Genomic DNA, 27,911 nt, shown 5'->3' with positions numbered 1-27,911 from the left:
AAGCTTGGTTTAGTTCTACTTCCTACAAGAAGTACACAGCCAATCAGCCAAATGCTAAAAGTATGCAAACAAGATATTGCAAACACCTGGGGGCTCTACAAGGTCGCTTCAGTTTATACAAATTATCCATACATAATAACTATGTGAATTAATAAATAATAATAATAATGCATTATAACTGAGTTTGTGTTTAATTTAAGCTCCACATAAAATACAGACACAAAAATGGCGTTTATTATTTTACTTGTTGATATGGCCAGGGGTTCTAGTTTAATTAGTAAAATAAGGGGGGGAAACTAAGATTTGAGCAGTTCAGATATATGTTTGATGTGTCTAACAGTGTGTGACAGGGTGAGGCGTGCACCTGCAAGGTGCTGTGGCACGCTGTGCTGAAAGCATTGTATAATGACATTTGAGAGAGAGAGGCGCAATCAGAAAAGTTTAGAGAGAGCTTTATGTTTATTTATTTAATTTTATTTCCATATTTTGATTATTTTTTCCATTTATATAACTATGAAATATGTTGGCTTCAAGCCCGAGTGCCACTTGATTCAAGTCTTCAAAATCATGAAAGGCATTGACGACATCAAACCAGAGGAGCTTTTCCAGATCACCAGGGACACATGGACCTGGGGACACAAATGGAAATTGGGCTTCAAGGCATTCAAGATGGAAAACAGGAGACACTTCTTCACACAGAGAGTTGTCACAATCTGGAACAAACTTCCCAGCGATGTGGTTGAAGCTGAAAATTTGGGAACATTTGAAAATAGACTGGATAGTATCCTTGGATCACTTAGTTATTAATGGACACCAAACGAGCACAATGGGTTGAATGGCCTCCTCTCCTTTGTAAACTTTTTTATGTTCTTATAAGAAAAATAAAAAAAACTAATTACCTGCAGTGAGCCACAATTTGAAAGCATCGCTTAAATATCTGTGTAATAGTAATTTGACATTTGGCAAGTTGTTTTTTTACTCAATTGAATTTCACCGTGTTGGTTGATTTAATTCTCTTTAATTACCGTTTAAAGTGCATGTTAACAGGAAATCAAGTTGAATCTCAGTTGTTTCTAAAGGGGAATTACAGGTTTTGAGAACCTTGGAAAACGTGTGATCGTGATGTTCTTCAGTGCATCTCATTTTGACACACATCTGAGTTGTATAAGTCCTCATTTACTTCAGTGAGTGTATCATTCTGGCTGTGTTAATAAGACATATCACCAGCAGGTAATAACAGTTCACTCAACATGAAATGAAATGGTTAAGTAATCAATTGGTTTCTGACCAAAGGCTGCATTCCCTTTTTGCCCTCAATACAAGTTTTGTTTGATGAAGTTTATTTGGGACCTTTTAAACCGTTAAAATTATTTTTCTTCAATAGACTGCTATTAGCATTCCTCAAGGCGCCAAATAAGAGAAATTCAGACATCATAGCTATGGTCTCAGTTTCCTCATATGCAGAGTATGATTTGTGAAAATAACAGAGGGGGAGATAAATATGCCAGGGGGATTGTCGAGGGGGTGGGGGTACAAATATGCCTGCAGGAAACCATGAGATTATATATAGTAATCACTGAAAAAACACAATTTAGTCTAAAGCTAATTTTGGCCTATTTAGCCTTGTTTCATTAACACACTTCCATCTAGTATAGGCTTTTCTGCATGATAACTTTGTAACTGTCTTTCTTAGCCTAGGCTGCTATTTTTGAAAAACTTGTTAATTTGTTGTTAACAAATGACTGACATCTCTAAAGACTTCAACAACCAATCGTAGAGGTTTTATTTTGTTGGGGCATTAGAAGTTAGGAAAAAAAAACATTTGTTTGTTGTGTGATGCAAAGAGAGATTTTGGGTGAAATGGCAGGTTTAAAATGACAGCAAAATGACATTAAGGTCAAGACATTTTTTCATGGAAACACACCACTTCAAGTCATGTCTAGTCTTGATAAGCAGCCCTGCGTTGTAGTACACACTATGTAAGTGGGGTTAATTATTTGTGATGCTGCCTGTTTGCCTCATGCACAATGAGAGCAAACACAGATGTTGTGTGGCGGAGATTTTGCTCTGTGGGATTGCAGCCCCCTCTTGACACAGAATCATTATGAGGGAATATCTGGGAAGGAAGATGGCTATGATGCATATTTGCTGATAACCCACTGATACAGGGTTCAGGTCTAGTGATTTACCAGACGAGTGCACTCTTCTTTTGACCGGATTTGTTGTTAGTTTAATCCACACTTTGTGTCAGCAAAGCATGCTTCCTACATTACTTTGCCTGTGTTTTCATAGAGGCGCACAAAATGCAGTCAACAATGGTACAGTGAGGAATGTATTTCCATCCCTGTGTATGCCTTATGCCAAACAGTGTATTTGAGAACATTCACACTGTTAACAAAAAAAGCCATATAAATGTTTTGTATAAAATTACAATATTTAATGTGTAGCCATATGTATTTAGACCAACAATTTTTGATCTTCGGAGTTCATAATATCATAATACACCAGTGATGCACTTTATATTTGTTTGGAGGGATTTATTTGTTCTGTTGGGTGGCTCACGCCACCCATGCACCCCCCCTCTGCACATCCCTGTTTAATATATAGCAATATTATAGAGGAAGTAAGTCTGTTAAGCATTCAAATTACATTTAATCTATTTGTTCATAATGATGTCTAGAAGGCCAGAGCTGAGAGCCTGTCTGTATTCGTGCCACAGACTCAATGAGAAACAACCGAAAGAAAACAAGGGACCTTCCCCATAGCTACTAAAAACAACTTTAAAAAACAACAACTTTGTGGATATGTTTAAAAACATACAAAGCAATACTTACACTAGTGTGTGTGTATGTATATATATATATATATATATATATATATATATACACTCACCTAAAGGATTATTAGGAACACCATACTAATACTGTGTTTGATCCCCTTTCGCCTTCAGAACTGCCTTAATTCTACGTGGCATTGATTCAACAAGGTGCTGAAAGCATTCTTTAGAAATGTTGGCCCATATTGATAGGATATCATCTTGCAGTTGATGGAGATTTGTGGGATGCACATCCAGGGCACGAAGCTCCCATTCCACCACATCCCAAAGATGCTCTATTGGGTTGAGATCTGGTGACTGTGGGGGCCAGTTTAGTAAAGTGAATTCATTGTCATGTTCAAGAAACCAATTTGAAATGATTCGACCTTTGTGACATGGTGCATTATCTTGCTGGAAGTAGCCATCAGAGGATGGGTACATGGTGGTCATAAAGGGATGGACATGGTCAGAAACAATGCTCAGGTAGGCCGTGGCATTTAAACGATGCCCAATTGGCACTAAGGGGCCTAAAGTGTGCCAAGAAAACATCCCCCACACCATTACACCACCACCACCAGCCTGCACAGTGGTAACAAGGCATGATGGATCCATGTTCTCATTCTGTTTACACCAAATTCTGACTCTACCATCTGAATGTCTCAACAGAAATCGAGACTCATCAGACCAGGCAACATTTTTCCAGTCTTCAACTGTCTAATTTTGGTGAGCTTGTGCAAATTGTAGCCTCTTTTTCCTATTTGTAGTGGAGATGAGTGGTACCCGGTGGGGTCTTCTGCTGTTGTAGCCCATCCGCCTCAAGGTTGTACGTGTTGTGGCTTCACAAATGCTTTGCTGCATACCTCAGTTGTAACGAGTGGTTATTTCAGTCAAAGTTGCTCTTCTATCAGCTTGAATCAGTCGGCCCATTCTCCTCTGACCTCTAGCATCAACAAGGCATTTTCGCCCACAGGACTGCCGCATACTGGATGTTTTTCCCTTTTCACACCATTCTTTGTAAACCCTAGAAATGGTTGTGCTACGACAGTGCTGGGTGAAGAAGGCCAAAGCTTTTAATTTAAGAAACTGCAAAACATATGTAAAGAGATCAAGTCCAAGAGACATCTAAAGTCCAAAGGAGCAGAAATATCAATATAGTGTATATATAGGCCACAGGCCTATTGTACATTGCTTTGGGACTGGGTGAAAGCAAACAGTGGTATAGCACCCCCTGAAGGTGAAAGGGGGTACTCACAAAAAAAAAAGAAGTTACAAAACACTGTGATACTGAAGCATATTGCTGCCACCCCAAAAAAAAAAAAAAAATTGTAGTCCAAGACCATTTGTAGTTCTTATAGGTAACCTTGCGATTCGACAGAACTGGATAGGAACTGAAACTTGAATCTATGCCAAGACGCATTAAAGCTGTTCTGGCGGCTCGTGGTGATCCAACACCTTACTGAGACACTTTATGGTGTTTTTTCCTTTAACTTTTCACCCATCTGTGTGTGAGTATATATATATATATATATATATATATACACACCAATCAGCCATAACATTATGACCACTGACAGGTGAAGTGAATAACACTGATAATCTCGTTATCATGGTACCTGTCAGTGGGTGGGATATATTAGGCAGCAAGTGAACATTTTGTCCTCAAAGTTGATGTGTTAGAAGCAGGAAAAATGATCAAGCGTAAGGATCTGAGCGACTTTGACAAGGGCCAAATTGTGATGGCTAGACGACTGGGTCAGAGCATCTCCAAAACTGCATCTCCAAAACTTGTGGGGTGTTCCCGGTCTGCAGTGGTCAGTACCTATCAAAAGTTGTCCAAGGAAGGAAAAGAGCTACTGTAGCTCAAATTGCTGGAAAAGTTAATGCTGGTTCTGATAGAAAGGTGTCAGAATACACAGTGCATCGCAGTTTGTTGTGTATGGGGCTGCGTAGCCGCAGACCATGCTGACCCCTGTCCACTGCCGAAAGCGCCTACAATGGGCACGTGAGCATCAGAACTGGACCACGGAGCAATGGAAGAAAGTGGCTTGGTCTGATGAATCACAAGTTCAAGGTGTTGACTTGGCCTCCAAATTCCCCAGATCTCAATCCAATCGAGCATCTGTGGGATGTGCTGGACAAACAAGTCCGATCCATGGAGGCCCCACCTCGCAACTTACAGGACTTAAAGGATCTTGGTGCCAGATACCACAGCACACCTTCAGAGGTCTAGTGGAGTCCATGCCTCGACGGGTCAGGGCTGTTTTAGTGGCAAAAGGGGGACCTTCACAATATCAGGCAGGTGGTCATAATGTTATGGCTGATCGGTGTATATTGTGTGGTATTCCCTTCTTCCTTGCTAATCAGTTCTGTTCTGTGTCTAAAAGGTCTGGGACAAAGCCTTTTCTTTTTATCCTGGGAAGTAAAACATTGTAAAGCCAGTCGTGTAGCTGTACAAACAGCCTCCTATGGTTTAACCCACAACTGGTGTTTGTATAGTAATGGTAATGATAATGTGACTCCTGCTTATAAAATAAAAGGTGACTCCCAGAGATATGGCTCGGTGATAAGAGTGGCTGTTTTAATTGCTACTCACAAAATATTGGCACAGTATATGATATTAAAACTTTTAAACAAGAAAAGGTTATTTACTGTTTGGTGACCTTCTATCAGCAGAGATAGCATTTAGAGATGTTACAAGTTAATAACTGTACTTCTGGTTATCAGAATTGTACATAACGTTGGTGTTTAAATAATTGTGACTTTAATTTGTAGTGTGTTATACTGTCTGGATAGAGGTAACACTGTTTTCGTATTTATTTAATTGATTCCTATTCATGCCACATTAGAGATTCCAAAAATTTAAATATATCCCTCACCTGCTTTTTTTCCATGGGAACAATTATGGTCCTTACCGATGTTTGCTAGACAGTTCTCCTCTGGTGTATATGGAGGCAGAATTAACCTGTGATAAAGTGAGACCGCTATGAAGTGAGCTTCCCCACACTTTGCTAGCAGTGGTGTAGATGAGGATTAATTGATGATGGTTAATTTACTGCACAGATTATCTAGGTGAAGGTGCTGGTGAGCAAAGGGTTGGGGTATAGGATGGGGGTACAGATAGTGTTAAACCAATACACAAAATAACTAATTTGATTCAGATTTGTGGGAACCTAAATTAGAATTGAAAAACCAGATGTTCCCGCAGCCTTTGAAGAGTAGAGTTAGCCTTAGTTAAGAGAAAAATGTGCTTCTTTGAATGTGTGTGCTGATCTGTCAGCTGAACAAGAGGGCAAGACAGGGCAGCTTGATTGTAAGTAAACAAAACTATTTCACTAAAGCCATGACCCTTCGATAGACAAATGCTTAGAGTGGAAGAAAATTAAAATACAACAGCACCCAGTCTTAATTTGCTTGTGTTAAAACGAACCTAGGATTTGTTTATCACTTCTGCCTTGTGTATTTTTCTTCAATTAAAAGTTTCAATGTAAAGAGTTAAAACAACATTTTACATAAAACTCAAGCAGGACTCATATTAAGTTTAAAGGGATTAATGCGCTCTGTACAGTTGACACTATTAGAGTTTTTCACCCAAGAGTCCCAATCAAATCTCATTGTGACAGGAATTAAAGGATTATCCAAGCCGCTGCACTCTGGCTTTCCAAGGCCCTTCATTCAGCAACCGCTGTTTCTAAACCACAGCCACAACGGCCAGAGCTGGATGACTGGGGGGGGGGGGAAAGGGAATGCTTTTCCTGTCAATGGGCTGTCCTTCTGTGCAGTCAGGATCTCGGACAGGATGAATGGGGAAGATGGCACTCTGCATTTGGTGACTCCAGGTACACACAGTTTCCTTACAGCCTCTGCAGCTCTCATAGGCCACAAATAACGACAAGGCCAGGATTTGGAACCATATGACTTTTTCACCTAGTTTACTTCCAATTGTATTCTTTACAACACTTCTCAATATTTTTTTCTTTTTTAATTTTGAAAAGGTATTATATTTCAGTCCTTATATCAAACTGTAATAAAATGCCAGTGTTCTGAAACTGCAGTTCAAACTAGGCAGTTTTTTCATGATGATTATCAGAGCAACATAACTTGATGATGGGCACCATTTCTATGGCATGTGTACCCACACATGCATCTTTAGATGCTGCTTTTGTAAGTTATTAAGTTTATTTAATGTGATTTATGATCATAGTCAGCTTAAACAAAGTCTGAGAAAAATCTAAATTCCTTGCATTAACACGGTGTGATGAAGTGTGATGTCAAGATTGAATATATGCTTTTTCATAGAAGAAACTAATCACAGTTTCTGTTTCTTGTTTGTTTTAGTTATATTGCATTTGTGTTCAGTTTGATTGTTGTTTCAACCAGAACTCCAGAAAGACATTTGCTAAATGTGCAATTAAATATTTTTAAATCTTTAAAAGTGAAAAACTAGTTAAACATGGCTTCATTTTCATGTTGCACATGGATAATTAACAAACTCATTAAGATATACATATTTCTTCAAATGCCCAAAAAGTTAATGGTAATCAATATCTCAGTACAGACAGTGTCCATGTAGATGTAAGATAAGAGAAGCAGATTCAGCACTGTTTGCTACTAAAGAAAAGTGCCTTTTATATTCCTGCTCTGAATTTGTTTTGTGACTTCTTGCCTTTTGGAGATACCCTTGTTTGACTTGGCTAGTACCTTTGATAATACTGAATACTCAAATCAAATCACCTTCTGATCTCCTCTGTTTAACACGAAGAGACAGCTCCTTTAATGGTGTGTGACACCAGTGTTGCAGCGGTTTTAAGTTTTTTGAGTTGGTCTATTTTACTTAAATTGATCCCCTTTTTTGGAACCACATAATCTATTACTGTGTTTACTGTTCTAATGTGACCAGCTGAAATGTTTTTGTATTACAGTTTTAGGCCATCAGATTAATTTGCATTATAATGGACTGCAGGTTCTATATTATCTACTTATGGTGCTTAATAGCTAGTTAAGTACTAGTAAGTTTGTTTTTCTTATTCATGGTTCTAGTAAAGGACTTAGTCTTTTAAGACGTAAAACACTGTCATATATTCTGTCTGTAATGGGGCAGTCCTCAAGTTAGCATTGGGCAGATTGAATCTAAACTAGTTGGAGATGTTGCCTGAGAAAATCTGTTCTTTAATCACTAGATGGCGCTGATTGCCACTGAGTGGGATAAGGAATTGACAAGATGTAACTGATTGAAAGGCATAATGTTTTATGATACATCAGTGGTCTCCTCTCCAACCCTGATCCTGAAGAGCCCCTATTCAGCAGGTTTTGGAGGTCACCCTTCTATCATACATTTTTAAACACCTGAAAGTATTTAATTTGAAACAGTTAAGCAGGTGGTTTGGTAAATTCAGTCATTTAAAAAAACACTGGAAATCTTGAATACCTACACATTTCAAGAATTTCCTTGGTTAAGTTGCTTTATTGATTAAAAACTCCCTTGTGTTCCCAGTATTTAGACATTGGTGATTTAAGGTGACCTATAAGTTTAATTGGATTTGGGGCTCTCCAGGACTAGGGTTGGAGACGAATGATTTACATGTTCTTTCTTCTCCATTGTTCTTATGCACCACAGTGCTAGCTACATTGAACGCACAGGTCATGCCATATTTGTATTTTCCATGCATGGAAGGATGCAATTTTTTCCACTCTCTATTTACAGAGCCTTAACTCAGGGACATACTTTGAGTTCATAACTTCAAAGAAAACCAAATGAAATAGAACTGAGAAAATAATAACTTTTGTCAGGAAATGTAGATTGATTGTTTAATTTATGCCTGAGTATTGTTGGTTTTGAATCGGTGTGGTTGGTGGGACCTTAGAATGGAAGGAATTTAAAGGATTTTTTTCCCTATTGTTAACAACCTTGGATTAAAGGTATCAGCCACTGAAATACATTACATACAGGCAGTAAAAAAAACAATCTTCCTTCAGTTAAAGATTAATGGATTTTATTTGAACTGGTATACAGTTGTAGTTGAAAGTATTCACTCCCTTCATTTCAATTCATTTTTCTTCAGGAATTCACGTAATAATGTTCCTAAAATTGTATTGCTTAATGAAATCTTTTCATAAATTGCTGCCTAGAGAATTATTGCCTAGAAAATGCCCAGAGAAATCTATATAAAGATTCCAGTTTAATTAAATCAACAGAGTTGTAGTCAGAGGTCTACACACCCCAACTCTCTTCTTCGAGTCCAGTCAACTGAAATCATTCCTGTTTTTCTAGACTGAATCAGGTATCATAAATCTCATAAGATATTATTCACAATATTTATTAAACAAAATTAATCAATGATTAATACCTATTCAACTCAAGGGTGTGAATGCATTCAGCTACAACGGTGAACCACTGCAGGAAACAGAACCTAAGAGAATGGGGCTTTACTGTCTTGGGTCCTGCCATTCTGGAGTAAGCACAGTGCGTGCGTGCCATTGATTTCCTTCAGAATGGGAGGCTTACAAGAATGATAACGCCAAATGAAATCCCGACAGAGGTGATCTCAGTCTCTGGCAAAATGTAATCTCAGCAAAACAACAGTTAATCATTGAAAGAATGTTATCAAGTAGTGTGATTGATTTACAAAAAATAATTGGTCTAAACCTTTATTGATGCAATTGTTTACTTATTTAATGTACAGAGGGCTATTTAATATTTTATACGTTTATGGCAGGAACCAAAGATAGATGTGGAAAAATATATATTTGGCAGAAAAATAAGTGATGTATAGAATTTTGGGGGTTTCGAGAGTCTGAACATTTGACGCTTCACAAAATCTAAATACATTGCAGCACACAGACCCAGGTCAACTTCACTATCAACTTCACCTGATCTAAAAGTAGGTTGAAGGAGGCTGTTTATTACTTTAGGTAGACCATCATTAAAAAAGGGAATGCTCATAATAACCTTTTGCACATTTATCAGCTGCATTCCTTAAGTACAGTGCATTTTTAATAGTAGTGGTGGTAATAGTAGTAGTAGTATTATATGTATCATTGGATTGGATTGAGCTGTGTCCTGAGTAAGTTTTTAATGGAACAACATCCAAAACAACAACAAAACCAAAAATAAATGTATGTCGTTGGTTTCAGTGTCGGTTTGAGAATCCTGCTTCAGTAGCCCTTTCATTTGGCAATAGTCTCAAACTAATTAACAAGCAAGATACATATGACTCAGTGTTTATGAGCACTGTTATTTGTTTTTTACATGTTTTTTAACTAGTGACTGACACTGACTGTGCAATGGGTGAAATTCACGTGAAGACTGCAGTATTGACGGAGCCTGTTTTTAAAATATTGCTTAATCCCTCAGACAAACAAATTGAATGTTATTGTGTAATCTGTTCATCTCTTTTACACATTTGCAGAGACAGTTATGCCAAATGGTAGAGCTTCCCCCTTTATCGTGCCCAGTAATCTTTGTTTTTAATAGATTTATGTAGCTTCTCTGTTCTCCAGTTCTAGGAATGGAATGGATAGTTGCACATTTAAAAAAAAAAACTATGAAAAATGTTTCCATTGCAGGTACCAATCGCCTCCTATATACCACCATGTTTATTGCGCAACTATGTTGGGGACATTTTTTTTTTTTATAGAGGTAGTGTAATATTAGACTCATCGGTGGTTTATGATTAGCTTGAGGCCAAATAGGTACATACATGAGAGCAATCAGAACTTCATAGATAACTATGTTTTAGTTAATCTTTATAGAAAAACTGGTTTTATTGTGTGCTCTCTTTAAGGTGTATCTTTCTCAGACACTTTTAACACGGACTTCACAGCGGCATAGATTATATGTAAAAGGAACAACATGCATATATATGCATATATACAAATTAAAATTTCCTATTTTTGTATTTTTTGGTTTCATCTTTTTATTTGTAAATACATTGCAGAAAATAATATCTTCATACATATGATATGTTATATGTATATAGATAGATAGTTTTTCTTCACAATAGTTAATTTGCAAAAAATCTATCTACCTATATATATGCATATACATGTACATATACATATACATATATAGATCTATATCATCTATATATGTATATTTTTATTTTATTTGTGTAAATAATTTTCCTTTGTATAATTCACAGACTAAATACAATATATTAGTCTGTGAGTTATACAACCTTTCCACTAGCCAATACTGAATTTTACTTTTCACTATTTGTGCTCTGGGGAATGGAGAACCTTTCACTTCACTGATATGACATTGTCCGGTTCACCCCTTAAATTGTGGGGCTTTTGCAAACAAATGAAACCCCACCAACCCCTACCAACACAACAAGATAATAATAATAATACATTCATAATCAAATTATTTTGATTTTAACTTTCATTCCAAGTGGTAAAACGTGCTAGTAGGTAAATACATGATAACAAATAATAAAAACGTAACCTGTCTGCATTGATCTACAGATAGATTTATCTGCATTTGTTTTTCACTAGAAGTTTGCAACCATTGTTTTTCTCGCTCTTGATAAACAGTTGCAACTTAAAGTACAACAGTTTCCTTGAATTAATTCTTAGCACACTGCAGCAATACGTGTTTATTGGAAATTCTTGCATTTTGTCATTGCTTCAGATTTATTTTGTTTATCGAGTCCTATCTTAATCTCTTATACCTCCACAATAATATGTATCTCTTCTTTCGTGCATGCCCTATTCTAACTTGACCTGTAAAGTGTTCAGAAATAATGTTGACTGTGGAAAGGCACACTTTTATACAAAATCAGAATTAAATATATTTGTATGATATAAAAATCCATATATTTGTAATGTGTCACCCACAGATGCATACAGCAACAGGACGTGGCATTGCACTGGGATCACTAAACCCAGTCCCATTGGATTCATATTGTTAAGCCTGTTTTCTGGGATCTAGCCTTCTGTTTTGCATGACAAACTTTTTTCACATAAACAAAATACAACAAAACAACCCTATGGATCTCACACCAACAGCAACAGCAAATGCGAAAAGGAGCCTGATTAAAACCTGAATCTCAATAATTCTGAGAAGCATGAACCTAGAGCAACCAACTGCTGTACCCAATATGGCTGGTTTCAAGATTCAGCAAGGATTTGTTCCATAACATTATAGACACCTATCTCAGCCATCTACCACAGACAGGCGGTGCAGGGCTACACATACCCTATAGGCACATGACCTCATTCTTGTCTTTCTGTCTTATCATTATTAAAACACATGGAAGCCATAAAACTTACTGTTTTGACGCATGAGAGATCTTTTTTTAAGAATATAGCCGTTTCCATATATTAATTACTCCATTGCCAATCAAAGGCCAAATATCTTCTGGTCTTTTTCTTTTTTTAATCTATCCCCATTTCCTCTGTGTTCTTTTCAGAATGGCAAGTACCTGTTCCGAAGTGAATGTTCATCTGAAATGCAAAGGTATCTTTCAGGAGAAAGTACAAATAGGCAGTGGTTGGGAATGGAGTTTGGTCAGTGGTCGGAGATTCGTATTCTGAAGAAAGACAGGACTTTGTTCACAAACTGGAGTTTGAAATTTCAAAGGGGAAAATAGCACACATCAGTTTTAAGCGGCCTTTGCTGTTGACTTTTAGCCCTCAGGTAGTTTGGATGACTGATTGTAGGATATAACTTGCTTTTAGTATGCCATTATATCTAATTTAAAAATGTCTCTGAGCTTAAAAAAGGAAAATATCCACCTACATGTGTTACCTGTCTATCCACGTACTGATCTATCTGTCTGTCTCTGTCTAACTTAAATTCATATTTTTTTTGGGCCCTTTTTTCCAATGTTGGAACATCATGTTATGCTTTCTTAATAGGCTATTACAAGTTATATTATTTTGATGTAACATAAACATTTTATAAAAACTGATAGCCCTCTTTTTAAACAAACAAACATAAATTCAAAGGATTGTGCTTCAGAACTCATTGTCAGGACACAAGGCCATTGATACTTGCAGGTAGCATATTGTGTCATTTAATACCAAATAATGAAGGAAAATCATGATTTTGGCACTGGGATTATGTGTAGACAGAAGCTGTGGTAGATGTACCTTCCAGTTAAAAAACTAAAACAATATGGTGTGGTACAGTACTAGTGATATTTCAGTGGGTGTATTAAAATAATAATTACATGTTAAATGAACTGAGTTGGCTACTTGAGTCCCGTACACTCCAGCAGTGGGCAGTGAACCCTTAATTTGCTCATTAGAATGACAAGACACTCACACTTTTAGCACAGTACAGTGAGGCACAGCACAATAGCGTGGGAATGGACTGACATTTTCCAGGTCAAAGGAGAGCAGTTTAACACACTGCAGTAACGTGGGAGCTCCAGGCCTACTGATTAAACCACTGGTAGAGAAAGCACTGGGTTTAATGATGCATTATATATGTATAAGTACAAATCTAGCAAAATCAGCAATCCTTTTCAGCAAATACGGAAAGTAAGGGTAATTATATCTACAGTTGGGAATGCAACCACCCCAAAGCTGTATTCTGCATTTTACATTTTATGTTTTTGTTTGCTTTTTATTTTTTCTTAATTCTTTCTATATCCGGTGTAGAAATGAGACTCCAATCTGAATTCTTGTGAGCAGCTGACTCTAAATTGAGTATGTATCTTGTATATATATAAACCAAATAATAAAAGTATATGACTACCCAAATTCTCCAACTTTTACTAATTTATATTGAAAAAGTCAAATAAAGAAGATTATTAGTTCAATTATGGTTTTAGTTAATTGAGGGTGGATCAAAACCCAGCAGTACACTGGGTCCCCAGGACCAGGACTGGGAACCACTGATGTTTATCCACTTTGTTCTGTAAATGACCACGATAAACACCCTGATGTACAACGGTTTCTCTACATTGGTCAGACAGCCTGAAGCTATTCAACTCCAGCTAATCAATCAATCAATCAATCAATCAATCAATTTTTATTTGTATAGCGCCCTTCGCAGGGTAGCCACAGAGCGCTTTACAGACTGGTAAACATACAACAAATGTACAGAAAAAAAAAAATACATAAATACAATACATAAAATATAGACCTATACACATTTTACATGATCTAGAATAAAGGGAGTGAACATTTAAGTAAATAAACCATGTAGGCATGGAGGAGAGAAAAACAAAAAAACTCCTATGGATGGCATGTAAGAGAAAATTAATCTCTGGGGGTCCATGGCTTAGGGCCTAGGCCTAATGGTTGCCTCCCCTCCAGGCAGTATGGTTATTACAGCATCAAGGAGATCAGAAAGTTCTTTATCGGTGCTGCTGGCTGTGCTCTTCCCTCTGGAGGAGGCCTCTCGCTGGCCATAGGGGGTGGGGGGGTTGGACCATCAACAGACTTTGGGTTGCAATGGCTCGTCAGACCTTGGGTGTGGATGCCCCGTTGACCCTCCGTGGTGAGGTGCCTCTGGGGTGGGTTGTGCCTCATCAGACTTCCATGCTGGGAGATGAGGTGCCTCGTTGGACCCTCAGAGTGGGCTGTTGCTGGAAGACAAGAAGACAGTTGTGCTCAGATACTGGTCATACAGTGCAGGACATTTCCAAAGACAGTTGTGCAATTGCATGTCCATGGCACACCGGCAGCACTATGGGCTAGAAAAACAGAGACTAAACAGATGAGTCTTCAGACGTGATTTAAAGGCTAAGACAGAGGGGGCATCTCTTACATTTGCTGGAAGATCGTTCCACAGCTTCGGTGCCCTATAACTGAATGCTCTACCACCTGCAGTTTTCTTGTGTATTTTAGGCAGCACTATGTAACCGGCTTCCTGTGATCTCTGTGGCCGACCTGGAGTGTATTCGATAAGGAGATCTTTTAAGTAAGGAGGGGCCAGTCCCTTAAGTGCTTTAAATGTTAATAAGAGAACTTTAAAGTCTATCCTGTAGCGCACAGGCAGCCAGTGAAGAGAAGCCAATACTGTAGTGATGTGTTCATGTTTTTTCGTTTTAGTTAGAATTCTTGCAGCAGCATTTTGGACTAACTGAAGTGCAGAAATAGCTCTGTTTGTGCTGCCTGACAGAATGGCATTACAGTAATCCAATCTAGATGTAACAAATGTGTGTATCAATTTCTCAGTGTCCTGTAACGAGAGGAATTGTCTTAGTCTAGCAATGTTTCTAAACTGGAGGAAGGAAGATCTCGACACTGAATGTGTGATTCAAAGGATAGATTATGATCACAGATGACACCCAGGTTTCATCGCTGTGTATCTTCAGCCTTGGGTGGGTTTACCATGAATTGGTCCCAATAGGATGGAATTAGGTTGGCCAGTCTCGAGGATGTGGTGTTAGTGGGTGAAGTTTTTGCTTGCAATTCACACCTGTGACAGATATGGCTTGGGTGACATTTAAGTAAGGTAGGGGCCCCAGCACAATACATCTCTGCGTCAACCCAAGGCAAAGGAAATTCAGACAGGCCATGTCTGTGTTTTGGTTTTGCAATGTAAACATTACAGTTTTTGTTCATAGTAACAATCAGTGCACAAGAAAGGTGTCATTTGTATGGATGCTGATTGCTGCAGTCTGACAGGCTAACCAGCAAATGCACTCTAAATAGAAGGGGTATAAACCCATAATTTAAATAAACAAAGAACAAACCAAAAAATTTAAAGGATTGAAGTGTTCTTAGGAGTGATATTCCTTTTATGTATGCCTCATTCCAAATGATTTGCAAGTAGTTATCAACATGTTATCCCTTAATAGTTTAGCTTGATGGAGGATGAAGGAAAAAAAAAACATCTTAACCTTGCAGATTACATTTTATAGACCTGTATATTGCACTTCTTAAGGGTTCATGGAAAAAATGAGATGAGAACAGCGATAGGGGAGTTATTGAGAGCACAGATAAGATATGTGCAGTCAGGGCTCCTATATTCATCCTATTTCCTTGCGCCACATTCTTGGCTCTCCGTGCTGATACCAACGCTGGTGAAAAATATACTTGTGCAAACATGGATATCTTGGTGGAGTTTCATAAAAGGCTGGATCAGCAGCAGAGATTTTATAGTTATAATTGCAAAATTCGGTGATATAAGATGTTGAAAAGATAGACCTCTGTTAACCTTTTTTGCTTTCACAGTTTTCACTGTGTACTGTAGTTACTGTGCTGTTCTTTTGCCCCCCATTACGAGAATCCCTGGATCTGTCAAGTAAAACATTCTATTGTTGTCTCTATTTATTTATGTATTTATGTATTTTTTTTACCTTCTCAGATCACTTTTAACAAACAGTGAATCAATTTCAAGCAATACACCATTGATATGTATAACACTGTGATACATTGTATTACATAGTATTTACTCATTTAGATTAATAAATCAGATAATAAATCATCAATAATACATTAGATGTTGCATATGTAAATCAATGAAGTGACCATTCAAAGTTGACACATCCTGTCTTTATTTAATCTCATTCAACTGGAAACTTTTCAAATCTTTTAATCTACTTTTAAAATATCACATAAGTTAGAAGCTTTTTAAAATAATTTTGGACTTCAGAAAAGTACAGTCTAGCTATCACTTTAATTTTGCAGACTCATATAAAATACAGCCTCTTAGGTTGTGAATACTAGAATATAGTGACAATAGAGTGTATGCAAATGTATGCTCACAGTATCCCACCAAAACTTCAGTGCACATATGCTGTAAACCTGTTTATTTCTGTGCTCTCGGTTATCTTGGATTAATCTGCATAGCTAAATACTGTGACAGTGTATTTGCATGCAGACTCGCATTTAACCCTGCAGTGAACTGTATAGGCAATGTATTTTGCCCAGATTGTTTTATGTTACTTCAATGGATCAAAATACTACTATTGAATTCATTGCCCTTCTCAAGTAGCTTGTTAAGACCACATACACTATGCAGAAACATACCAGAGCCCCACAATAGATGAATGGTGAAAGGGGAGGGGGTTAGCAATATTTTAGTTTTATACTGTTTATAATATGTTCAGACACAATTCATATATATGAAGAAGGAAGAGGAAAGAAAAGATGATCACTAATCTTATTTGTAGGATACTTCAATAAACATTTAGGTGTGATTTCAGTATAACATAGTACATTTGCATTTTCTTTATAAAGTTTATCTGAGCCTTACAATTGGAGGTTATGAATTTCAACAGGCAGATTTTACAGCCCTCAGATGCTTGTGTGCTGAAGATCATTGACCTCTTGTAGCTTTGTACAGTCACTTTCCCTAATAAAAAATACTCTTTTGTTTGCTGGGCCAATTTCAGCTCATACACTGAGGGCTTTTATTATTTCCAAAATGCATTTTCCATCATTTCTGATTTCAGGTATTTTTTTTTTAAGTATTCATGAGAGACCAACATGTTTTGAATTAAAGATTACCCTCTTTTTTATCTGGTTATCTACAATTGATCACAAATATAGAATACGGGGTTAGTGATAGATTACAGTGCAAATAGCAACAGATGTGAGGCCCACTTATTGGTGCAGATTGGCCAATATTCATCACCGTAGCTATATTATACAAACTTGGTCAGTCTATGCAAATACTAAAATCTGTTAGAGTATTGGCTTCTGCACTAATAAGTGGGTCTGACATCTGGTTAAAAATAAGTCTTTAACCAGATTTATTTGGAAGCTTTATGCATCGGTATTCTGAAATTAATTGTAAAAGTTTGAAGGTGAAATCCTAGCAAAATACTACATTGTTTTGGAAAAGAGAAATGTAAGGATTTTTTCATTTTATTTTTGCCACAGTGCATGCCGGAACTTGAGCTGGTCAAGTTTCCACACTGCCAGCATCAAATGCTACTAATGCATTTGTTCTGGATCTGTACCATTTCCCTGAGAGGAATGTTTGATCCGATCACTGAGCGTGTACACTGCCATTTCTGAGCAGGATCAAATGCTCCCGATGCATTTGATCCGGATCAGAAATGGCAGTGTAAACATGCCTATAGTTTTATCCAATTGATTTTATTATAAACAAATAAAAAGTTACAGTGAAATAAATTGTAAGGTGATATTCTATGTATTAGTTGTCAGGTTGTGCCAGATTGGGAAGGACAATCAAACAAAAAATTACTAAGTGTGCAGTCTTCTTGCTAAGTGATTAATTGCTTTCTGAAATGTATTTTTCAAAAAAAAAATAATTAGTAGATACTTCTGCAGCTGTCCCTCAATGTATCACCTGTCAGTCAGTGTGTTTACATGTGTATGAGCTTTCTGATAAACTAGTCCTGATATTCTACTTTCTGATTTCTGATTATGCTCCACTACTGTGTCAGTGTGAGTACCCTATATTTTGCCAGGACTTTAACTGACATGTTTCATGTAACATGAAAGTATCCTTTCAGTAAAAAAGTTATGTTCAGTTTTGTGCAGTCTCTTGTAATTTATCTGGATTGTGGCTATTAATCTCACTCACTCATTAATCTATTAATCTAACTGACGGGGGCTTTCATGTTTTTATGTCACAATGCTAATGCTAATGCCAGAGCTGCATTTCACAAGTTGTAATGAAAATATTTAAAGATCTTAAGCCACGCTAGCATACCAGCCCGGATTATTACCCACTTTTTAGCAACCCAGGGTTTTGATTTTCATTGGTGTGAAAGCAACTTGCAGGGGGAGAAAGTGGGTTGACCTATGTCAAGAGCAACCTATCTCAGGAGTGAGTCAGCCAGCACTCACCTGGGTAGAGTCAGACCAAAGGTACTGTACACTGTGTACTTCCTTCAGAAAATGCAGATCAAACCCACTTATTGAAACTATAGTAAGGAAGCATGTACCCAGCTGATAACTGCTATGTCAAAACCTAGCAGAGTTCTACCCAGGTATAGGATTCTAGTATGGCTTTAGTCATTACAGCTCTGATTCATTGGTTGGATGTTTTACACATTGTGAAAGGGAGATCAGTTGCATTACAATTTGAACTTGAGAGAGGCTCAGCTCAGCAGCTTGATCTATTTCAGATGTTACAGTAGACTCTTGTAAAATGCTCGCTGACTAAGCTGGAAGAAGTACACGTCTAGATTCCTCTTGTCTGCAATGCAAATCGACTCAAAACAAGTAAGGTAACAGTACTCAGTATGTGGCATCACAAGTATTATTTTCATCGTTACAGTGTAACACTTCCATTGCCTTTGGAAGTTTCTCAATATATTAACAGAGCAATATGGTCAGATATTGCTTTATCTTGAGCCTGACTGAATATGTGTACAAAATGTTTACCAGGTATTTAAATTTAGCAGAGTTTCTCTTTCTCCCTCTCTGTCCTGCCTTTCTCATTTTTCCTTCTGTAACCTTCTGAAGATCTTGCCATGGCATCTAATTTTTAAAATCTGGATATACATTGTCTCTGTCCAGGAAAGCTGCTAGTGAAAGCAAATCCTTGAAATAGTCCAAGACTTCTGAAATAGTGAGGTGGGGAGGGGGGGTTATGACATGCAAAAAGTGAATTTGAAGTCCCAAAACAGTTCCACCCACGATCAATCTCAAGATGTGCGTGAGCACTGCATTGCCCCTCGACAACGATCTCAGCTGAGCTTTCCAAATATTAAACCTGCAGTAGCTGATATCAGCAAGAGTAGATATCTTTAAAACAATAAACACTTGAAAAAAAAAAAATCTCTGTGCTGCTATCTCTTGAAAAACAAGCTGATACGCCAGAGGTTTGCTGGCTAAACATTAATTTCCCAACCCCTGCACCTCTGCAGAGTAAAGACCTGGGAGGAGGCCCAAATTTGTCAGTCACCACTGGGACCTAGGCTTCCCCAGAGCAGGGTACTTTTCTCATCTGCACAGAGCAAGGTGTCTGTGGCATTGGTGGACTAGCTTGGTGGGAGGAGGTGGAGGGGGGGGCAACATATCCTTCAAAGCAGAGATTTCCCAGAGGTTTTGTGGAGCTGATAATGCGTCTGTCCAAAGCACTGTTAGACATGGATATGGCAGATTACAGTGAAGCTTTAGACCCAGCCTACACCACTTTGGAGTTTGAAAATATGCAAGTGCTGGCAATGGGAACAGGTGAGATTTGTTGTTTTTGTTGGTGGTGGTGGTGGTGCTGCTGGTTTGTCCTGCTCTTGATGTTCAGATTGCTTCTTGTTAAGTCCTGATTGGTTCCATAACAAAACACCCAGAGTGATATATAGGTTCTCGTTAATCTCTTGTCTGGCGCAAATTCAATGTGCCAAACATTCTGCAGAAGTTGTGTGAGTCATTGAATGTTTCTGGGAAATCAGGAGGGGTTATTGTGGATCGGAGCGGTTGGAATTTTCAGTAAACCTGGGCTTTGCAGTTACGTCCATGAGTTGTTGTTTTGGTTGTGGATATCATCCAAACTTAATAGTCCATTGTCTTAGTTTCAGATGGGTTTTCAGTAGTTCCCACAGATGCTTGTTTACGAGTCATAGCAGAACTTTACTGTATCACAACCTGTACACCACTGGCTCATCTGTGAAGTACTCTTGAAGTCTCTAATGACATCCAAAGAAGGGTTATAACAGTGGTATCTCTACAGGCAAAATGTCCATGTTTTCCATGTCTGGTATATATCTGTGGCTCCTAATGGCAGTTTAAGCTAGCTATGGGTTCATTACTACATTTGATATGCATGCCCAAGTTATAGGTATTGCCTGTTATTTCAAATTTAAACGTTGACCATATTTAATTGCACATCCCCTTCTCACCTCCACACTCTGATACTTCTATAGCGCAAGTGTAATCTGAACAATTTGATCTCCTTAAGTAAATGGTGTGGTTATTGTTTCTTTTGTTGTTTTTATTATTGTTACTGCTTCTTTGCACAGTCATGCTTATCATATTATTACAGCAACATAATCACTACTAATGTAATCACAAAACACTGTGGGTCAAGATATAGTACAGCTTACAACCCACATTTTGCTGGGCTCCATTGATAACTGGACCTCATTAAACAAAGCAAATAATCCTCTGACTACAAGGGTCATTAATTAACCTCTATCTGATATTTTGCCTTCATTTTATCTGTCTTGGAGTATGTGCCACCAGTTTGTCAGTAATATTACCCCTCCTCCCCTTTTATTAATCAATTAAAGAGATTATGACTTGAAAATGTACTCAAATTCTTCACTTTTATCTGCTTGAATACAATGTGGCTTATTTTAACCATTGTCATCAAACTGAGAGGCTGTTATCAGATGAAGTCAAACTGGAATAAAGAATGTCGTACTGAGTGTTTAATGCATAGCTTAATAGTTTAATGTAGCTTTATTGAAAAACAAAACACTTTTTAAATTGTATGTATTTATCTTAAGGTTGTCTGTACTAATATCAGAGTGTTATTTCTTTTTTTACTTATTATTATTATTATTATTATTATTATTTATTTATTTATTTATTTATTTATTTATTAGCAGACAACATTAACCAGGGTGACTTACAAACATAACAAACACAATTTAAATTATTATTATTATTTCACCAGTGATTTTCAAGGGGTTTTGTGTCAGATTTTAGGTAAGTCTAGCAAGTGGCAGTGTAGCTTCATTGGGGTAAACACAGAGCACATTTTACACATTTGTACAGTTTTAATGCTCTAAATCATCTACAGCCTGTATGATGGATATTGCAGTTAAATGTGTAAATAATTGGATAAGTAGTTAGAAAAACAAACTAGCAATCAAAGGCGCAGGACTGTCCAGCTGTGAATGTTTCAGGCTGTGTACTCTGTCCACATTTGCTCATAAAATCGCTGGGAAGTCTACATCAGTAGAATAAGGCATGGAGTAGAAAAATATCCTTTTAAACATTAGTTTATTAGTTAACAGGGTTGGATTTGAATTAACTTGGCATGGGGGAAATTAATTGATACCCCCCTATCTATATCCAAACTTTGGTTCATACAATTTATTTGAATATATAATGTTTCTATAATTGCTATATTTCATCATTATCTTGCTTGATACTGAGTCTTGTTTTCACATTTTGAAAGCCATTACCCAGAACCATAGAGGCTCCTGTTGAAATAAATCCATCAATAGATCCTCTCGTATATTTTCATTATATAACATTCCCATCACCCAAATTGAACATTGGGAGTTTAGTTTGAGCAAAAAAAAAGAGGTATAAATTGAAGTTTTTCTTAATTCCTGGAATTCTCTTTGCTATGATAGCCTCCTAACTAGATTTGACATCCATAGGTGTTTAAACCGACAATGTGTGAAACACTGGATAATAGTGTTATCAAATGATGATGGTCCTTGTTTAAGAATAATAGCTGATATTAAGTTGACCTGGTTAGTTGAGTGGTAAAGCAATACTTTCTGAGTTATGCAACAGGAAACAAATACATGTAGGTTCTGAGATTCAAGAAGGAAAGTAAATGATTCAACTAATCAGGCAACTAATAAAGGCAACTAATTAATTGTAATTAAGCTTCTAGAAAAGTAAAATGTCATGTGTTTTATTCCTTGCAGCAGTATTTCAATAGGATGATGCGATACATAGTAAATTGTTTATGAATTGAAAAAAATGTGCATTTATGGCCTAAGAGGGCAGTATATTTTCATATATTCTGGCTAATTACTGTAAAAAAAGGCCTGTTTTTGAGAATGAATAGCTTTTAATTTGGAATGTTAATTATTGCATTTTCTATTTCTGGTTGGTTTTCCCACAAAAAAACTAGTGGTTCTTCAGTTAATTCACAATTAATGGCCTGGTGAGCATACTGGGCAAACAATTAATTGTTCCAATATGTCAGTTATGAAAACATGTACTGACCTTAATACATGCAGCAGGTGTCACAACCAATTTTATCCTGAGAGATCGCAGACTACCTTTGACACATTTCTTTAAGGTCATCTTGTTCTTGGATTTTGACTCATTTAGAGGCCTCACTTTGTGATGTGAAAACCAATGCTCGGCTGTAAATGAACAATTTGGCAAACTACTCTCCTACAACTATGGTATCAACAAGTGTTCATTTGTATACTTTTATATAGGAATAAGGAGGTTTTGTCTCATTAAGAAGAATTCAAGTTGCTAGGTTGTGTGAGATCTGACTCGAGTACCCTTTTGGAAGATTTTGCCTGGAATTGCCCACATGCAATTTTTCAAGCTGTATTCTTGGTATGTGGTATTCAAGCTAGATGGCATGATGAACTGACGAGTGACGCTCTCTCTCACTGTGTTTCTTCAGATTCCTCCCCTGCAGAAAGTGCCAACATGAATGCTTCCAGCCACTTGGGAGCTGGCACCCTGTGTGCTATCTGTGGGGACAGGGCCACGGGCAAACACTACGGGGCTTCCAGCTGTGATGGGTGCAAGGGCTTTTTTCGACGGAGTGTCCGGAAGAACCACATGTACTCGTGCAGGTGAGGAGCAGCATGGGTAATCCCTATTCAAACACCTTTCATTGGATGCCCATATCCACTTAAGGCTGTACATACTTAAGGCAGAACATTAAATCCATCAGATTATACATTTAAACTACATTTTTGCACTGTGATCAACCACCTAATAGTCTGATTCTGGGTGCTTTTCAATTATTAAAGATTCCTGCCATAGGGCCTTCACCCCTGCAATGAAGATTCTGTCTACATTACTAAGACACTGTTTGCAATATTTTGCCTAAGTAGCTGATGGTCTACAGCATGCTGTTTATCAATGGGGAAAACCAAATCCAGTGGGGCCCCTCTTACTAGTTCACAAAAATGGGGACTTCTTTGTAAACAAACAGTTACCAACTCTTTACTAGCTGCTGCACCCTCACAATGCATTTCCCTGTTGTCAGAAATACCACTCCCCCACACACCCCATACACACAGTCTTGGTACTAACAAATTATGCAATGGCTTTAATAACCCTTTTCCATTAAAAAAAAAGTCCTAAATTAGGGATGAATTTATGCAACAGTTCACTGGAACCCTGACAGTTATTCAGTTTGCACAATCGCCTGAGGCTGAATTGCTTTAATAGCTTCTAAATTACAGGTATAGAAATGTTGAGCATATTCAATAGAAACACACATCATTGAATTATTCCGTATGTATATGCCAACAAAAAATGTTAAAGCTGATTAAATATAAAAATACCATTTCGTACCCTTCATACTTCATTCCATTAATACTTCTTTCAAATAAGTATTAATTATATATTGGGACTAGTATGTGTTGTATCCATAACATCAAAAAGCAAATGTGTATAATAACTGTGGCAATGTATATTAGAATGTATGAAGACATTGTTATATTGTAAGATATCTGGAGATCAATGACTATTCTCATTGTCGTCCTCAATTATGATTTTATTCTTTTTTTTTGTTTGTTTAAACATTTTTTTTAATAAAGGCTTCATGATTACCTCAGACAGATTTTACAGTTTTAGTGTGAAACGTTTTTTTGTTTATTGTTTTGTTTACTTTCCAGATTTAGCAGACAATGTATTGTGGACAAAGATAAACGAAACCAGTGTCGATACTGTAGACTGAAAAAATGCTTTCGGGCAGGCATGAAAAAAGAAGGTAAGATGTTTATAATGATGATGATAAGTGAGTGCTGTCAAAAAATACTTAATATCTTTCCTAAACTAAAACCTATGCACTGCAAATATGAAGTGTATCCAAACTTAAAAGTACTTCTATTTCACATCCTTTATGCCAAAATACCATCCAAGATTTATATGATATGTAACATAAAACTGGATAAAGTAGGAGATTAAAGAAGTCAAGTTTTATGCATTAATCTATAATGTTGCACAGTAAATAAAAGAGTCTTGTAACTGCTATCCGAAATACTTACTAGTGTGACAGCAGTTGAAATGAAGGGCAACTCGGATGCTTTTATCATGTATTGATTGAAATCTAACACTTTTCAGTCACTTAACTGAAAAACAAGATTCTTGAATGGAGGGTTGGGTCAAATATAATATGGGATGCTTTGTCCAACACAGTAGTAATGGCCGATCTCATTTAAAAACAACTTTGTGAAACAATCAGGGGCTCGTTATAATAATGCAGCAGTTTCACCTAGTTCCAGACCTGCTCATCACTGTGTTACAGTATTATCAGCAGTGATTAGGGTCAAATTGCCAGTGATAATGTGACAGTGCAGTAAGTGGTGACAGACTAAGGAACATCATTGGAAGAGCACTTGGGCTGTGTTGGAAGGCAAATCACACTTTGTTAATGTTCAATAGAAAACGCATTAAGGTCCCTGACCAATTTCTGCTGAACAAACATTTCTGAAACATCATAACGGGATTAAACACTGATAAACACCATGACCTTGAGTTGTTTTTTTCTTCAAGTCAACTAAACGCCATTCTCCCCCATCCCCCTGCTTTATGTACGAAACCTGCTGTTATTGCTAGTAATCAGGGCAGTGCATTCAGTACTGAGGTCTGTTTTGTAGTTGGCTTCCATTCATTAAAAGATCAATATAAAATCCAAAACATTTTTACTTAAAAAAGGAAAACAATCTATTTAAAAGTAACTAACACTGGAAAAACATGTTAGTGTATTCATGCATTTATTTACTTTGATTAATATTCAACAAGTATGAAACCTATTGTAAAATGTTTGACCTAGGCTCATTCAGAAGTTTGTTTTATTAATGACAAAGAGCTGACTGGTCACTTGATCAGCATGCTTTTGTGATCTGGGGCAGCCTTTGTAAATTAGGACACTAGCATAATTTACAAGAGAAATAGCAACTCACAAATACTTGTTACAAAAATTAAAATTGTGACTTTTCTGATCTGATGAATATGAAACAATCGAAAATGCTTTTAACATTTTTTATTTCATTAAGTTAACAAATACTACTGTAGATCAGTCAGGGCACTGTAGTGATTTGGTGTTCAATTTGCACATAAATTGCTTGCAGTTAAGAGTAAAAGCTTCACATCATCCTGAAATAAAAAAAATATGTATACATAGTATCAATCTTTCTAATAGAATAACCTTTTTATTTTTATTTTTCTAACCCCAGCGGTGCAGAATGAGAGAGATCGAATCAGCACCAGACGGTCCAGTTATGAAGACAGCAGCTTACCCTCCATCAATGCACTCATCCAGGCAGAAGTGCTGTCACGGCAGGTACATCAACTTTTCATGGCACACTGGCTTTTTTAATTGTTTCAACTGTCTCCTGCCTTAATATGTTCTGGTTCAGTTATGGTATTTAGAGGCATTACTTCACATATTTTCCCCCCATATTTCTCCATGTGCTGTAGTTTGGGTAAATTTTATAAAAAATGTATGTGGTGTAGTTATTTTTCTCTTCTTTTTCCTTTGAAGCTTATAGTATATTTTTTTCGCAGTTCATTGTAGTTGTGTTTTGTCTTAAGATCTGTGAAGCTGGACACAATGACACTGAGCTAAAGCACTAGATGGTAATGTGGGAACTTCCATGGGCATCTTTATGGAACACTGCACTCTGTTTCCACAACTGCTATAGGATTCTGGTAACATCCCCCATAACAGGCCAGAGCTAGATTTTGACTCCTGCCTACATCTTTCATACACCATACTTTTTTGTGTCTGTCAAGGTCTTGTGTTTTTTTTCACAAAATGTACTTACTTACTGTAGACTGCAGCAAACAAAGCACCCAATGTATTGCAGATTTCCTCTCCAGTGCCAATTCTAAATGGTGATATCCGAGCCAAGAAAATAGCCAGCATCACGGATGTATGTGAGTCCATGAAACAGCAGCTGCTGGTGCTGGTGGAGTGGGCCAAATACATTCCAGCCTTCTGTGAACTCCCTCTTGATGACCAGGTGAGAAGCATTGTAACAAATGTTGTGGGGGGAAAATGCGAGAAAGGGAGGAGGCTATGGTGTAGGGGACTGTGAATGAGTCAAATACAGTTGATTTTATTCCATAAATGATCTGAGGTGGAACACTACCCTTTATTGAAGCCTGTTCCATTATATTTCTGCAGTAATCTTGGTTTGGGATGTGAGAATACTCCATTTACTCCTAATTATACACTCAGTAGGTGGACCTAGGGAACAGTGTGTAGGTAGAGCTGGTCAAGGGGGCTCGACTGAGAATCTGTACTATTCTTTGATGTAGGTTTTCAAGCATAATAGTTAACCTGCATTGTAGAAAGAAATACAAATTCAAAGATCAGTCATCTTTAGGAAATTACCCAATATCAGATTTTGTACGAAAAGGCAAACCTTATATCCTCCACCCAATGACGTGCACAGCCTTGCGGGGGGGCAGTGGATGAAACAAACAAGGGGGCACTTCGGTCGGGGGGTGGGGTTGCTGACTAACTGCGGTCCGGGGGTGGGGGGGGTGCTGATCGAGGCACGGATCGGTGGAGAGGCGATCAGGACAAAAGAGGCAGTGGCTTCCGCCACCCCTGCAATTTTCTTTCAAATTCACACTGACAATTGTAAATGCTTAGTGCTACCACTCTGCCCTTTCATGTTCTACAGTACACTTTGGTTAATCTATTTTGATTTCTCCCACCAGAATATGATGAGCTGGTTTGCAAGTTAAAGTGTGTGAGTTAAAGTAATCCCCGATCTGTTTGAATCATTAACATTAAAAAACAGGGCTTGGTAACTGATTTGTAGATAGTGAATTAACGATGAAGGTAGATGGATGTACAGGAATTCCTCTCACTCACTTATTCACTTACTCTCACATACACAGACACACACACACACACACACACACACACACACAAACACACACACACACACACACACACACACACACACACACACACACACACACACACACACACTCACTCACTTACTCACACACATGCACACATACATTCTGTGTATGTACATACATCCTATCCTCTTATTGTGGAAATTGAGTCTGTAAGATGCACAAATAACTCCTTGTATGTGCCATTGTGTAAGAGCGAACTTTACATAGATCCAGTAATTCATTTAAATCCCTATTGCTTTACATTGGAAAGTGCTATTAAAACAATTTTAAAAGCCTGTCTTAATAGGAATTCATACACTGTAAAAGCCTATTTATTATTATTTAATAGTGCTCTGCTATAGTTCTGGACAAATGTAACTATAAAATACATTTAATATTTAGCATACAAAGA

General features: G+C 37.4%; 1 protein-coding gene and 1 long non-coding RNA gene across 6 annotated transcripts in view; one reads left to right on the top strand and one right to left on the bottom strand.

Moving 5' to 3' along the window:
• Nucleotides 1-27,911, top strand: part of hnf4a (hepatocyte nuclear factor 4, alpha) — a 43,115-nt gene that overhangs the window by 6,121 nt on the left and 9,083 nt on the right. For 2 of the 5 annotated variants that reach the window (XM_066702703.1, XM_066702702.1), the window contains exons 1-5: nt 19,596-19,870; nt 23,025-23,199; nt 24,253-24,347; nt 25,816-25,922; nt 26,449-26,604. In XM_066702703.1, the coding sequence (XP_066558800.1) occupies nt 19,756-19,870; nt 23,025-23,199; nt 24,253-24,347; nt 25,816-25,922; nt 26,449-26,604 (648 nt within the window). In that variant the 5' untranslated portion in view covers nt 19,596-19,755. Of the gene's footprint in view, nt 1-18,832; nt 18,914-19,595; nt 19,871-23,024; nt 23,200-24,252; nt 24,348-25,815; nt 25,923-26,448; nt 26,605-27,911 lie in introns of those variants that run through there. The other 3 variants (XM_066702705.1, XM_066702701.1, XM_066702704.1) reach the window with 3 other exon arrangements.
• Nucleotides 453-12,380, bottom strand: LOC136748911 (uncharacterized). The gene is made up of 2 exons (XR_010816659.1): nt 12,086-12,380; nt 453-629 (listed from the first exon to the last, which is right to left on the bottom strand). It is a non-coding gene; the product is annotated as an uncharacterized LOC136748911 (long non-coding RNA).

Source organism: Amia ocellicauda, chromosome 4 (assembly GCF_036373705.1).
Source record: "Amia ocellicauda isolate fAmiCal2 chromosome 4, fAmiCal2.hap1, whole genome shotgun sequence".
NCBI lineage: Eukaryota > Metazoa > Chordata > Actinopteri > Amiiformes > Amiidae > Amia > Amia ocellicauda.
Note: the sequence above shows the minus strand (reverse complement) of the source record. Positions and strands in the feature narration are given on the sequence as shown.